We start from the raw sequence: 14,707 nt of genomic DNA on the forward strand, positions 1-14,707 counted from the left end.
TATCTGTGTTATCCCAGGCAAGTCAATAACTGCTTCCTGCCTCAGTTTCCTAATCTGTAAAATGGAAATGATAGCACCTCCCTTGCAGGGCTGACAGGTAAAGATCAAATGCTCTAATTAAACACTTTGCAAAACACTATGTTAGTTATTATAATAATTTCCCATCTTGACTATAATCTCCATAAAGAAAGGAAACATGTTTCATCTAATAAATTATATAGCTCTTTCAGATTTGACATGATCTCATTTTTTTCTTATAGCAAACCTAGAAGGTAGCTGCTATTATTATCCTCATTTATAAAATTTATAAAATAAAAATTTATAAAAATCCTCATTTATTAAAATATATATATTATCCCCATTTTATAAATGAGGAAACTGGGGAAGAAAGAGACTAAGTCATTTGCCCAGGGTCACACAGCAAGTAAGTGTCTGAGGCAGAATTTGAACTCTGGTCTCCTTACTCCAACCCTAATACTCAACCCTTAACCCACCTGACTGCCTTCATGATAATAAGAGGAAAGAAAAAGGCTCAAGATGACAAATTTGAGTGAACAGAAGGATGATCATGTCCCTTTCAAGAAAAAAAAGGAATTTAGAAGGGAAACTATAATCAATTCTATTTAATTCTTTCCAGAGGCAGTTGATAACTGGCATTGGGAATTCAGGAGTGGTACCGGGGAGCTGGATACACAGATCTGGCAGCCATGGGCAAACAGATGTTAATTAACTCAGGGTCTTGTCACTCTTCAGGATTTGCCTGTGGCTAACCGGTCCTTCTTTGATCTTGTGGATTTGCTCTTTGTAAACACATCCTTGTCAGAGAGTACCCCAAGCTCAAGCTCCTCTTATTGTATAATTCCCTTTTATTTCCTCACTAGACTTTCTAAAAAGAAAGATGATTCTAGAGAGGTGAAAGGCTCTCAAATATGAAAGTCAGTCAGATTTTGAAGTATAATAGGTTGGGAAATAATTTTCAGATCTGATGAATTTTTCCATTTAGCCCCTAAAGACGAGCTCTTGAGACGTACAAACTAGTCTTTCTAAGGAAGCAAACTCCTTTGGATTTTATCATTGAGACCTAATGAAATGTCAAATGCTGTTGCTTTAATAATGGGAGTTTTGAAAAGTGAGAGAGAGGGAGATACAAGAGCAAATATTCTTTTTTTTTCTCCTATTCCAGTTACCAAAACCTATATCTCATCTCCTCCCCTGTCCAAAGTGTTAAGTAGAATAATGATGAACTTACTTCAAAATAATCTAGCTGATTTTGCTATAGCACTGTCAGTGTTACAAAATGCAAGATCATGTGGGCCTTGAAATATTCTTGTTTTCCAGAGAAGGAAATTTCAAAGTTTCTTTGACCAATAAAAGCATAAATCTATTTTTAAAAGAGAATTTCTTTTCTAATAAGAGTAAATTAAGATTCTGACCAGGACACAGTCAATATTCCAGGTCTAGCTGAACCAGGATGGAGCCCCATGGAATCAGGGCTTGGAATAGATTAAGCTTCTCTCAAGACTGAATTCTCACTTTTCAGGTGCCAGGATCATTCAGTAACAAAGCCAAGACTTGAACCCAAGGCTCAGTAATGAGCTTCCCCTCAGACGTGGCAACACACTTTGTTTTACAACTCACTACTGAACTTTTTATGAGATAAAACATTAAAGTGCTTGTGTCTGTTGGCAGCTAGAGGATACAGTGGATAGAGCACTGGACCAAGAATCAAGAAGACCTGAGTTCAAATTCATGTCCAAGTACCCCATTCTATAGTGAAAGAAATGGAAGATTAGAGAGATTTACCTCCAAGATGCTGAGGTTGCAAGGGACAGAATTGAGATTGGAACTAAGATTTACTAGATAAGCAGAAAAAATAGTGAATCTGGAGTCTAAGGCTCTGAGTTCAAATCCTATGTTTGTAACTTACTTCCTGTGTGACTTTCAGCAAGACAATTAACCTCTCTGGGTCTCAGGTTCCTGATCTGTAAATATCCATAGATTGAATGAGGTGAACTTTTAAAGGTCCCCCTCACCAGGTTTAAAATCTGTGGTCCATCTGAATTGTTTGGATTTCATTAAATCTCAAAAATATTATGCTCAAATTAATTTGTAATTTAATAACATCACTGTCTCTGAAGAGTATTGTTGACTGATTCTATTCCCTAGTATTAATAATAACTGGTTCTACTCTCTAGTATTACTAACAATTGGTTCTAATCCTTAGTATTAATAACTGGTTCTATTTCCCAGTATTAATAACAACTGGTTCTATTCCCTAGTATTAATAACCGGATCTATTCTCTAGTATTAATAACAACTGATTCTATTCCCTAGTATTAATAACTGGATCTAATCCCTAGTATTAATAACAATTGGTTTTATTCCTTAGTATTAATAACTGGATCTAATCCCTAGTATTAATAACAACTGGTTCTATTTCCCAGTATTAATAACAACTGGTTCTATTCCCTGGCCTTAATAACTAGTTCAATTCCCTAGTATTAACAACAACTGGTTCTATTCCCTAGTATTAATAACAATTGGTTTTATTCCTTAGTATTAATAACTGGATCTAATCCCTAGTATTAATAACAACTGGTTCTATTCCCTAGTATTAATAACTGATTCTGCCCATTGGGGAGAGGGAGAGAGAGCGAAGGAAAACTCCAGTAACCTCTGCACACCCGTGAGCACCTGCCGACACGGTTCTCCGCCATGTTAGGGAGTTGTGACTTTAGAAATCCCTAAGGACGGGCATCCGGGCCAGCTGGAGGTGGGAAGCCCAAAGACAAGGGAGGCTGGGTCAGATCTAGCCATCGATAAGCACTAATGAACTGCTTACTCCACGCATCCTTCTAAGCACTGCAGGTGCAAAGTGGGAGGGAGGGGCAGTCTGGGTACCCAGAGAAGTGTCAAGGGTGCCCAGAGTGAAGGAGCGGGGAGGCCCCAAGGCTGGGGACCCAGGCTGAGCTTCTTCCAGAGGGCCCCAGAGAAGCTCTCACTTCCGGGGCTCACTTACCATGCAGTGGATGACGCAAACGTTCTTGGGGTTCTGCTGAAGCCAGTTGTGCATGTTCTTGCACACAGCATAGAGATTGTGCAGGCTCGGGGCTTGTCGCATGGGCCAGCTGCACTCGGAGACCTGGGGACCACGACAAAGACATAAGTGTTGCTCCTGGCTCGATGGCCTGCTCAGAGGGACACGGGGGCGGGGGGTGCTACACACACAAGTACTTCTTCTAATAGTCAAGAGAAGGGGATCAGAGGAAATAAAAAATAACGAAAAGAGGGATGTAAGAATGAGGGGGAGGGAAGAGGACAGGAAAAGACAGGGGAAAGGGAGGGGAAGGAGAGAGAGCTGGGGGATCGTTCTCTTCCGTGCTAATTGTGGACAGCATAGTACATAGAGCTATGAAGGAAGATAAAGCGCTTATTCAGTGCCTACTATATGCCAGGCACTGCACCCCAGAAGGGCAAAATCATGGTGTTGGGGCTTGTTTTGAACCCAAGCCTTCTTCGCTCTAAACTCACCACTTATACCATGAATGTATATTACCTTATTCTAACAACATCTTTTTTTCTAACAGCATCTCATTCAATTTTCTTTTTACATGTTTTATGAATGCTTTTTTTTCTTTTCAAAACATACGTCTGGATAAATTTTCAACCTTGACCTTTACAAAACCTTGCGTTCCAAATTTCCCCTCCTTCCCCTACCCCCTCCCTGAATGGCAAGTAATCCAATATATGTTAAACATGTTCAGATATGTGGTTTTCAATTAAGATCGACCAATTGAGAGTTCCCCAAATAAGCTGTAATGGAGGCGGTATTCTCGCAAATCAAATCGTCATTCAAAAATCGGGTGGATCTTGCAGGGACCCACAGGAGTTCCAGAATGTTCTTCCCTAACAATCATCATACTATCTCTAATATCCAGAGTACATGGAACGAAACATCCTCAAAATACAGACACTGAGCAGATGAAAGAGAAGTCATCTGAGCGTAGGGTGCAGCGCCTCTCATGTCCATCCTCCTGGCACCGGACCTGTCCTGAAAGGGCTTCTGGGAAGCTGGACCCCAGTACTTTGATTCAATAACAAAAAGCAATTCTTTTTCTCCAGGTTCCATTGTTCCCAGATACCTATGAGCAATATAGAAGAGAAGGGCAGCGGGATGGCCACTGGTCCCAGGCGTCTCTAGAAGGAAAAAGCTGAGAAGGCAATGAAGACGATAAGAACTGATGTGTAGAAGGTCTTTTCAAGTGTCCGCCCAGGCTTTGAGGAGAAAGAGACAACGCATCTGTAGGTGTGTCCAGGGGCTGCAAACAAAGCGTGCTGATGACAGGCAAATGTGTTCAGAGCAATTGTTCCGCTTCAACTTCCAGCTCATATAAGGGAGGAAGGAATACGGTGGGGACCGCTGGCTGAAAAGCTTCCAGATTTCAGGGAAGAAGGCCTGGGTTCCAGTCTCAGCTCTGCTACTGACTAGCACAGAAGGTGCTTGTATCTCCTAAATGAGACCAATAATAACACGGAATCACCACCCCCAGGCTCTGGTGTGGAAACCTAGAGTTCAATGGCCAAAACGCTATTGCAAGGTTTCCTTCTCGGACAACAAAGATGAGGATGAAGGTAACTAACATTATTTATTATCATCGCTTTTTATTGACAAAACATATGCAAGGGTAATTTTTCAACACTGACCCTTGCAAAAACTTCTGTCCCAACTTTTCTCCTCCTTCCTCCCACCCCCCCCCCAGATGTCAGGCAGTCCAATACATGTTAAATATGTTAAAGGATATGAATATGGATAACTAGCATTAATATAGTCTCCTCTGATGTGAGTCACTGTGGCTCCCCGCTGCCCAGGACAATTAGGAACTGGTTTTAATCAGAATCCTTTCCTCCCCCTACAGCTGGAGGTCAGCGATGGCCTTTATCCCACAAGGCACAAATACATCTTATTGGCCAGGTAAAGCACCTTTAGCGAAGGGAGGTTTGCCATCAAAAATAGCAGGCGTCGTCCAACCGGATGTTACCGATTCTTCATGCTTGCTCAAGCGATCCAAGACCGCCTTACGATGTGCCCTAACTGCGCTATGGAGGGTTCATACGCTGGGACCTTGCGTTCTCTCGGTGCTAATGGACAGTGCAGGTAACTCACTACTTGTTAAAGAACAAATGCTCTGAGAGTTTCCTAAGGAAGCAAGACTAGATCATTCATTGTGTGTGTTTAATTTAGACTGGAGCAGGGAGCGGGGCGAGGGGGGCATATTAAACCGCAAACGCTTTCCGGCTGGAAGGGACCTGTTTTTGTCGTATGGTTCCTTTCTCGAATGGTATCCGTTCTGGGAAAAAGATACCCTAGAGATAAAAAATGGAAAAGATCTCTAAAGATTTTTATGATGTTCTTTTCGCCATAAAAGACAGTGGAATGACCCATTCTGTCGTAGTACTCAATACTGTGGGAACTACCCAGAGGCAATGAGATAGCAGAGTGGATAGAACTTGGCCTGGAAGTCAAGAAAATCTGAGTTCAAATCTGGCCCTGGACATTTACTGTATGACCTAGGACAGTTCCTAAACTTCAATCTGACTTCATATTTTCGCTGTAAAACAGAAATCATAACAGTGCCTACCCCAAAGGATTGTTGTGGAGATGACACAAGAACATATCTGTTAAGCTCTTAGCACTGAGCCCAGCACATAGCAGGAACTTTAGAAATGCCTATTCTCTCCCTTGCCCCCACCCCCAATTTTGAATTCTGACATCATCGTACTAGATGTGGTTTTTGATAAAGTCAGGAAAATAAAGATGGGAAATAATGACCAGACCAAATACGGAGAAACTCTGCCCCTTGCTATCAGCTCTCCCAAAAGGAACCATAAAAATAGCAAATACCTTCCTCTCCATGCAAATCCAAGAGACCTGGGATTCTCCAGTTTTAAGTTTTTTTTCCCACTGTGCTTTGCTAAATTGTGTACAGGTGAGAGAGAAAGGGATTGTGACAAAGACATAGGGAGACACTTTAAAAATAACTAAAATTTGTTTTCCTCATAATTTTTATTGAAATATCCATGATTAGCAAGAAAGAAAAAAAAAAAAAAACATTCCACTGAGGAAGAGAGGATTTGGGCCGGGGGACTAGCTCTGTCACTAATTAACAATCTGAACCTGAACAAGTGATTCCCCCTCTCTGGGATTTAGTTTCCTCCTTTACAAAAATAGGGATTTAGCCTAAGTAGCTATTAAGGTTTCTTCTAGCTCTGATATCTTTCATTTTATTTCACTCCTCCAAAAAATAGCTTGAAGGGCCTTCAGCTGCAATGCCCAACTGATAAATGATCTCGGGGCCAAAAATTGGGCAAGTCATGCTTGGTTAAATATACTAACAGCTCCCAAGTCACTAATTTAATCAAGTAAACAATAAGCACTTCAAGTCATCTATAATTATATATTTACTTGACGCATAATTACATACCATTAAATAAACATGTAATTAGGAATTTTTAAGCATGCATATAATCTAAAAAAATACCATAAAGGCATTGCTAAAAGGGAAATTTCAATCAAAGGAAGCTATTTTTGTTCGCTAGGGTTTTCAACTCCACACAATAAATGTTTCCGCATAAGACTTCACAGTAACTTCTCTAATATCCTTACCCAGCTCTGATAAGGATCTGCTCATCAAGATTTAAAGGGAAGTATCAAAAATATGGAAAATTAAGAAGGGAATTCTCTAATGGGATAAGTATTGGGTAGACGTAAAAAGTTCAGGAAAACCGCAAATCACTAAAACTCTATGAAATAATGCTCCAAAATGGTAGGAACAAGAGAAATACTTTTTAAAAAAAGTATGGTTGTGCTAACGCCAAGAAAATTGTGAAAAATGTATATATGAGAGACAGAGATGGAGAGAGAAAAAAGAGTTGATATGGAAGGGGCTTGTTAGGAAAAATAAAAGCACACTAATGCATTGTTGGTATGTAACGTTTGGGCTGGCTTTCTGGAGGTCCTTCGGATGGGCCTTGGGCTCAGCAGTATAGTCACCACGAGAATGGTCAAGAACAGAGTCTAGAGTCTTCATTCTGGCCCAGTTTTGCTCTTAGTGCAGGAGGCAGGAGAGTTACCACGAGGCTGGTCAAAGATGGAAGATCTCTCTTCCAGTCCTTCTTAGCCCTTATATACCTTATTGTAATTACAGCACACTGAGCATGTGTGAACTAGAGAACCATGGCATCACCATGCTAAGTTCTAAGTATATCTGGGAACTAGAGAACCATTGTCTCATCAGTTCCACCGAGTTAACACCTTGTGGCAAGTAGACTTCTCCAGAGTTCCGGCCCTTTACATGGGTAGACCTGAATATCGATCCAAACATACTGGAAGGCAATTCGGAATGAAGATAGGAGAGTGACAAACATGGCTGGAAAGAACAACAAAACTGAATCCTTCCTGCCTGATTTTATCCACCCTGCTCAGACCTAAGGAAAAGATAAGAAAATCTACCTGTTTTGTTTTTTTTTTTGTTTTTTTTGCAGAGGTGGGGGACTCCAGGTATAAGAAATTGCCAAAACCATCATACTCAGTTGATATGTTAATGACTTTTGCTCAAATGCTCCACCCCCTCTATATCTTTTTTTTTTAATTCTGAGTTGTAAGGGATGACTGGTTGAATTGAGGAAGGAAAAGAATATATTTGAAAATAATAATAACAGAAAAACAAAAAAATCAATCAAAATGAAAAAAGAAAACAGCAATAAAAAAAGCCATTTTTGTAACTCTTTGGAGTTCTCAGTCCCACCAAATAAACAGAAACATTAAGTCTAGGACTGTCCAGTGCTTTCCCCAGGCCCTGGGCCACACCCTGTTAACTCCAGGTCATAAAACATGGTGCTGATGAGTCAAATTCATATTCTCATCCCAGAGCAAGGGGACAGAACGTTACTTGGGCTCGATCCAATGTCGCCCTCTCCTCTCCTTCTTCCCCAAGAACAAGGTGTCCCAGATGGGTTGCAGAACTTCATTTGCTGAGGGTAGTAGCAAAAGCTGCTAAAGTCAGAAGAAAACTGAGATGCTTTTTCCCAATGTCCTAAAGTTCTCCAGGTCCCGAGAGGGAAGGGTTTGGCTGCCTAGTCAGTGGTTTTCTTCAGTCATTATGGTTGTGTCTGAGTCTCTTTGACCCCTTTTTTTTTTGTTTTCTTGGCAAAGATACAGGAATGCTTTGCCATTTCATTCTCCAGCCCATTTTATAAATGAGGAAACTGAGGCAGTCAAGTGACTTGTCCAGGGTCACACGGGAAGAAACCCAGAGTCTTGTGCTATGACAAAGCTTCTTAAACTGTGGGTTGCAACCTCATGGGGGGGAGGGGGGTATCATAATTGAATATAGAGTCACAAAAGTATTTGGCAACAGTTTCTGAATGCAACAACTGAGAATTAATTGCAAATTCTCTGGGTGACGAATCCTAGGTGTTTCCGGCTGCGCTTGCCCACCAGCCTGAGCTCCGGTCACACAACGTGCGCACGAGCACGCACAAACGCAGCAGAAGTAAAAACTTCTCGGGCAAAAAGGGACTGGGAGAGGAAACAGGTTGGTCACCCCTGCCTTGTGGCCCCACGGTGCCATCTAGCTGCCAACTCACCAGCTAAACTTGGGCATCTTTTCTGGAATTACTAGTCATGTACTTAAGTCAATTAAGCTAACAGCAATAGCAATTACAATAACTACAGAATAATATAATTCCTATGAAGAAAGGATGTGCGATATAGTGGATAGGGTTCGAGTCCTGCCTCTTACTGACATACAAACTTGGACAAGTCACCTAACTTCCCATGGCCCAGGTAACTTTCTAACTACAACTACAGTTATATAAACTATACATTATTAACTATATTAAACTGTATATTATGTCCATCCTATATATAATATATAGTTATGGTTTCCTAACTTTATAACTGCAGAGGAGGCGTTGAACAGGATTGGTGGAGGGAATTCTCTTACGTGGGAGTTCCCGTTGCCAGTGAAATCAGAGATCTGGAAATCGATCTTCGCACTCACAAGCAGCGTCATTAACGTGAGATTCCCCAGAATCTCACATCATCGGCCTGAATCCTCACGGGGACCCAGAGGGGGAGTGAGTGTTATTGTTAAGACGAGGCTCAGAGAGCCCCAGTTATGGGGAGTCTACGTTATGCAAAGCCCCGTGCTGGGGAGCTGGGGACAAGATGGCCCCACTCGGGGGGCAGCTGGGCAACAGCCTCATCGCAATAAGGGGACAGCCTCCGGCTCTGGAATCTCATCCGTACGGGGATCTCCGAAGAGTTGGGGTGATCTCGGAGCTTCTGGAGGGCAGGGACCGTCTTTTGTCCCTTTCTGTATCCCCAGGGTAGCACAATGCCCGGCACTTGATAGGTGGTTGGTTTTTTATTGGGTTTTTAATTGATTGATTGTCTTAGAAGATCACGTCTCAGGGGATCCAATGACTCCTGCAGGTTTTGAAATCCTGTAACATCTCATGAGCAGTTTTTGTTGTTCGTTGGCACATGTCAACAGAGACGGAAGCATCTTGGGTCTTTTCCTTTGTTTCAAGGGTCTCCTCCGTCTCTCTCCGATGGACAAGGCCAATGTGTTCTAGTAAGTGCTAGGGAGCTGTCTGATAAAAGAATGGATCCTCCGGCCTTCAAGAAAAGCACCGTGTCTAGCACCCCCCCCACTAGTGTTCAGAGGCTGAAATATAGAAAATAAAAAGTGAAGAATGAAAGGTCCGATTGGACCCATTCCAGGAGGGCTTTGCCAATCAGAAGCCTCAAAGCTCTCAGAAGAGGGAGGGGCTAGATTGACTTTGCAACAGATTGCGGGAGCCGCAATGTCGGAGACAGATCACAGAGGGTCTAGACGAGGCCGAAAGGTGGATTCTGTCGGACCGGAGCAGGAGAGAAGAGCTGAGGGCTTGAATTTCGGCTCTTACGCTGGACGGGAGCATCCAGAGACCAGGCACACGGCCAAGACAAAATGCTGGCGCTCCTTCGTTGGATGAACATCAAGGCCATGAGCTTCGGCAACCAGGAGGAGACAGGGACCGGTAACAGAAAGCCTGAGAAAAGGGGAGGAGCTCTGGAAACTCTCACCCTTGGTATACGATGACCTGGCAGGTGGGAACATGGGACCGATGCTCCGGGCAGAAGTCCAGGGGTGGAGGAAAGAATATCGAGCATCGTTTGCGGAGGCGTGATCCCTGAAGTCCCAGGAGCGGATGAGAAGCCGTGAGGGCCAATTCTGTTTTAAAAGGACTTTGACAATGAAGAGAAGGCTAATATTTTGGGGGAATATCAGGATCAAGGAAAGCTGTTTTTTTCTTCCAGATATTAGAAACCTGAGTATGTTTATAAACTGGAATAAAGGGCCTAGTAGAGGAAGAGAAAGTCAGGAGGTGTTTCAGGTCACAAATAGCTTTGCATTGATAGTTTCCTAAGGTAAATACAATCCCATTTTCCAGATGAGAAAACTGATGCTCATAAAAGGCATGTGAGCAGCCCAGAGTCCCAGGGCTACTCAGGAGGAGGAGTTTCCCTGGATTTCAGGATCCACGCTCTTCCCATCATGCTCCACACTTTATACGGGGAGGTGATAAGTGGTTTCCCACAGGCAGGAAAAGGTTAAGACTCACGTCAAGGGCCCCTGCTTGGGGATGGAAACAGAAGGAACAGTCGCCCTCCAAAGAGGCTCTCGGGCACCCCTGGGACCCTGCGGTACCGCAGCCACACCCACGAGCGACTGAGGTTCTCGGCACGAGGTCCCGGAGTTTGCCAAACAGAGTTCTGACGCAAGAATCAGCTTCCCCCGAAGCGCAGGGAAGGGGGCCCAGGGCAGGCTTTGTTCTGCCTTTAAAGTCCCTTTCTGGAGGCTGGAGGCAGCGGCCCGGGCTCACGGGGTCTGAAACGGAGGCTTGTCTATTTTACAGAGGACACGGAGACCCAGAAGGGAAGCTCCCACGGTCACACTAAGCAACTAAGTCACAGAATCAGGACTTGAACCCAGACCTTCATTCTCCCAACTCTACAAAATGGCCCTGGGTTATCCCAGAAATGCCCCACGGGCTCAGACTCATCGTCTGCCGCCTTCCACTCCCACCCTGACGGAGGCACCACAGGATGATCTGTTGTGTCCTACGGGCAGCGGCCAGACCACCGGACCTGCGGTCAGGACCTGAGTTCAAATCTAGCCTCGGATACGTGGGAGCTGTGGGACCCTAGCAAGTCACTTAACCCTGATACACTTAATCCCCTGCAGAAGACAAGCAGGGACTGAGGGTGCCTCCAATTACAAGCCCAGCGCTGTCTCCGCTGTGTCACCTCCCGGGAGAAAGTCTCAGCCTTAGGGAACATGAGTGCTGGAAGGGACCGCCAACGTGCGCTAAGCCGAGTCCGGAGCCCCTGGCAGCCGTGGGGAGCCCAGGAACCGCTTCTCCCGGTGCTGGTCATGTGTCTAACGCCTACTCAAAGGAAACGGCCGCCTCTGAGGCAGAGGCTCCTGGAAATAGAGCTGCGGGATTGTTCGCCCCCTCCCCAGCCCTCCAAACCACCAACGGCCAGCTGACCTCGCGTTCAAAATCTAGCTCTAATCCAAACTCCTCGTCCCCATTTCCAAGATGAGAAAATGGAGGCTCACTGGAAAAGGATTTGACGTGGTTTTTAAACGCTCCCACAGAGCCATACCTAGGAGTTTCGCACCTGGGCCAAGCGGGGCAAGTATTACGAACCAGGTTCTCCCTTGACTTGTAACTGGGGAAAGGGACGGGACTCCGGGCCTGTGCACAAGGTCACAGCTGAGGGAGAGGGGAGAGAGGTAGGGGACAGGCTCCCCCACCACCAGATGGTGGCTTCCTATTTTTACTAATCTTGCTAATGAAGCGCTAAGCTCTGGGTTTCTACGCTGAAGAAGGAGGACGGATGCAGGGAACGTCCTCTAAGTCTGGGGCCTTTCCACGCCCAGGACCCGGGACCAGATGGATGGCTCGGTCCGTCCTCAGGCGGATTCACCGCCGTTTTCTCCTGCCCAAGCCCCGGGGTGCCCCGGAGCCCACAATCTCACCGGATGGGAGGGAGAAAGGGGACGTGGAACGTTCCGTGGACTGAAGCCGTGATATTCTTACCGAAGGTGACGTAGCTGAACTCTGGGTGTGACAGATACAGAAACACAGAGACAGACCAACGAGACTAAACCAGCCAGAGACAGAGAGAAACACAGAATCACAGAAGGGAGAGGAGGACAGAAGAGGGAAAGAGGGGAGGGGAAGGAAGGCTAAGGGAACACAGAGGAGAGAAGGCAAAAAGAAGGAAGGGAGGAGAGGAAAGGAGTGGGGAAGACAGGGGAATGGAGGAGAGGAAAGGGAAGGGGAGAGAAGGGGAGAAAAGAGAAAGAGGGGAGAAAGGAGGGGAAGGGAGGAGAAGAGAAGAAAGGGAAGAGGAAGAGAAAGGAGGGAAGGAGAGGAGAGCTGAGGAGAAAGGAAGAAGAGGGGAAAAAAGGGAGGGGAAAGGAAGACAGGGGAAGGGAGGAGGGGAGAAGCGAATGAAGAAAAGGGAGAAAAAGTAAAAAAGAGAGGAGGAGAGGGGAGAGAAAAGGGGAAAGAAGGAGAAAAGAAGACAGGGGAGAGGAGGAAAATAGAGGGAAGGGAAAAGGAAGGGAGGGGAGGGAAGAAGAGAAAAAGAGAGGGGAGAAGAAAGGAAGAGGAGGGAAAAAGAAAGGAAGGGAAGAGAAGGGAGGGGAGAGGAGGGTTCATGAGGGGAGTGTTGGAGAAAAGAGAAAGAGAAGATTAAAGAGGATCAAAGCATAAGATCATAGCTCTAGAGTTTAAAGAATCTGAGGCCTTTTAGTGCAGCCACCTCGTTTTACAGAAAAGAAAACTGAGGCACAAGGCAGTTAAAATACTTATCCAGGGTTGTCTAAGTAATCCATGATAGAGGAGGAATTTGCATGGAAGCTGGGGATGGGAAGCCGGAAGGGGCCTTGGCCAAGGTCACACAGGCCGTAAATGACCCTGATGGGATGAAGACTCAGTTTCTTTGCTTCCAGTCCCTGGTCCCACCAGCACAGCTGCTCAGCTCAGCCCGAATCACGGCAGCCGCCAAGGGCCTGCACATTAACTCGCTCCCAAACACTCGGCTACATCATTATCTCATGGAGCCCCTGCCAGACCACGTGGTCTCTCAGCATAATTAAATCCTAATGAAGTCACCCATTAAAAACCAGCAGCAGGAGAAAACTCTTCAGGGAAGTCATTTCTAAGCAGGAGCTAAAGCAAGTCTGAGTCCAGAGTGTAAAGCGAACGCCTGGCTGGGCGCCTCTCGACACAGATTCCCCACTTCAGCTAACCCGCACAAGTCTGGGCCCGTGTTCCCGGGCACCTGCGGTTCCCCAGCCCGGAACGCCCTCACTCAGTGCTGAATTCCCACCGGTTTCCAAAGACCAGCCAATGCCAGGGCCTTCGCTGGGAGAATTGGGTGATCCACTGGTCTCGCCTCTGTGGGGAGAACTGGACCGAGAGGCTCAGACGTGGTGACTGGGAGCTTCCCATGAGCAAACAGAAGGCTACAAAATCTGGTGGTCAGTCTGTCGGTTGTCCCTCCGACCTATATTGGGCACCCTGGACCAGGGCTGGGCACTGGGCATGAAAAGTATGGCTTTTCCCCTTCGTTAGTTTAAAATTAGAATGGGAAAGAAAATACACATGGGGTGAGCAGAAAAGCATGCTGGGTCAACAAAGGAGGTGGTGGGATAACATGAAAAATAACATTTGGGGTATTGATTAAGCAGCCAATAACGCCAGGCACTGCAGTGGGTATCAGAGGCACAAATGCCAAAGTGACACAATTTCCCTCAAGAAACTTATGTTTTATTAATGGAAACATGTTCACAGACACATAGTGAATATATGGTCCAAATAGGTCAAAATAAAAATGAAATGTCTAGGAGGAGACATTACTACAGAACTTTTTATCCAGAGTTCTTAGCACAGGGATTTGCATACAGCAAGCGCTCATTAAATGAGCACTTGTTCATTTAAATGTTCACATGTTCATTAAATGATTGAAAAAGAAGTGATATCTATACTAATCATGCATTTGGAAAGACACGGAGAGTGACAGTCTAGATTAGGGCACCAAAGTTGAATCAGGAAGACTTTGGCTCAAATTTCACCCAGGATTCTTATGACCTTTGTGACTCATTTAACCTGGATAGACCTAAATGTCCTCATTCATAAAATCTGGCTGTTGGACTCAATCACTTCCAAAGTCCCTTTTTCAGCTCTAAATCAATGAGTCTCTGATCCTATAGTTTGATATCTGATGTGGTAACACTATACTAATGTAAAGGAAAGAACCCTGGGTTTGAAATCAAAAAAACCTGGGGCAGACTTCATGTGATCTTTGTAAAATAGGGATATCGATGCTCACCCAGTTTGCTCAGTAGGTATGTTGTAAGGTAAGAGGAGAACGCGCCCATAAAGTGAGTGCTAGAATGTCAGCCATTGTTATTGTTAACAAAAGGAGGAAGAATGCCGAGTGTAAACAAACATATTTGTGTGTGTGAGTGTGTGTGTGTGTGAGTGTGTGAGTGTGAGTGTGTGAGTGTGTATGTGCGAGTGTGAGTGTGTGTGTGTGTGAGTGTGTGAGTGTGAGTGTGTGTGTGTGTGAGTGTGTGTG

General features: G+C 44.9%; 1 protein-coding gene across 3 annotated transcripts in view; it reads right to left on the reverse strand.

Moving 5' to 3' along the window:
* The window catches only part of DNAJC6 (DnaJ heat shock protein family (Hsp40) member C6), a 163,930-nt gene that overhangs the window by 41,446 nt on the left and 107,777 nt on the right, over nucleotides 1–14,707 (reverse strand). For all 3 annotated transcript variants that reach the window (XM_051999494.1, XM_051999493.1, XM_051999492.1), the window contains one exon: nucleotides 3,020–3,142. In XM_051999494.1, coding sequence (XP_051855454.1) covers nucleotides 3,020–3,142 — 123 coding nt within the window. The remainder of the gene's footprint in view (nucleotides 1–3,019; nucleotides 3,143–14,707) is intronic.

Source organism: Antechinus flavipes, chromosome 4 (genome assembly GCF_016432865.1).
Source record: "Antechinus flavipes isolate AdamAnt ecotype Samford, QLD, Australia chromosome 4, AdamAnt_v2, whole genome shotgun sequence".
In the NCBI taxonomy this organism is placed as follows: Eukaryota; Metazoa; Chordata; class Mammalia; order Dasyuromorphia; family Dasyuridae; genus Antechinus; species Antechinus flavipes.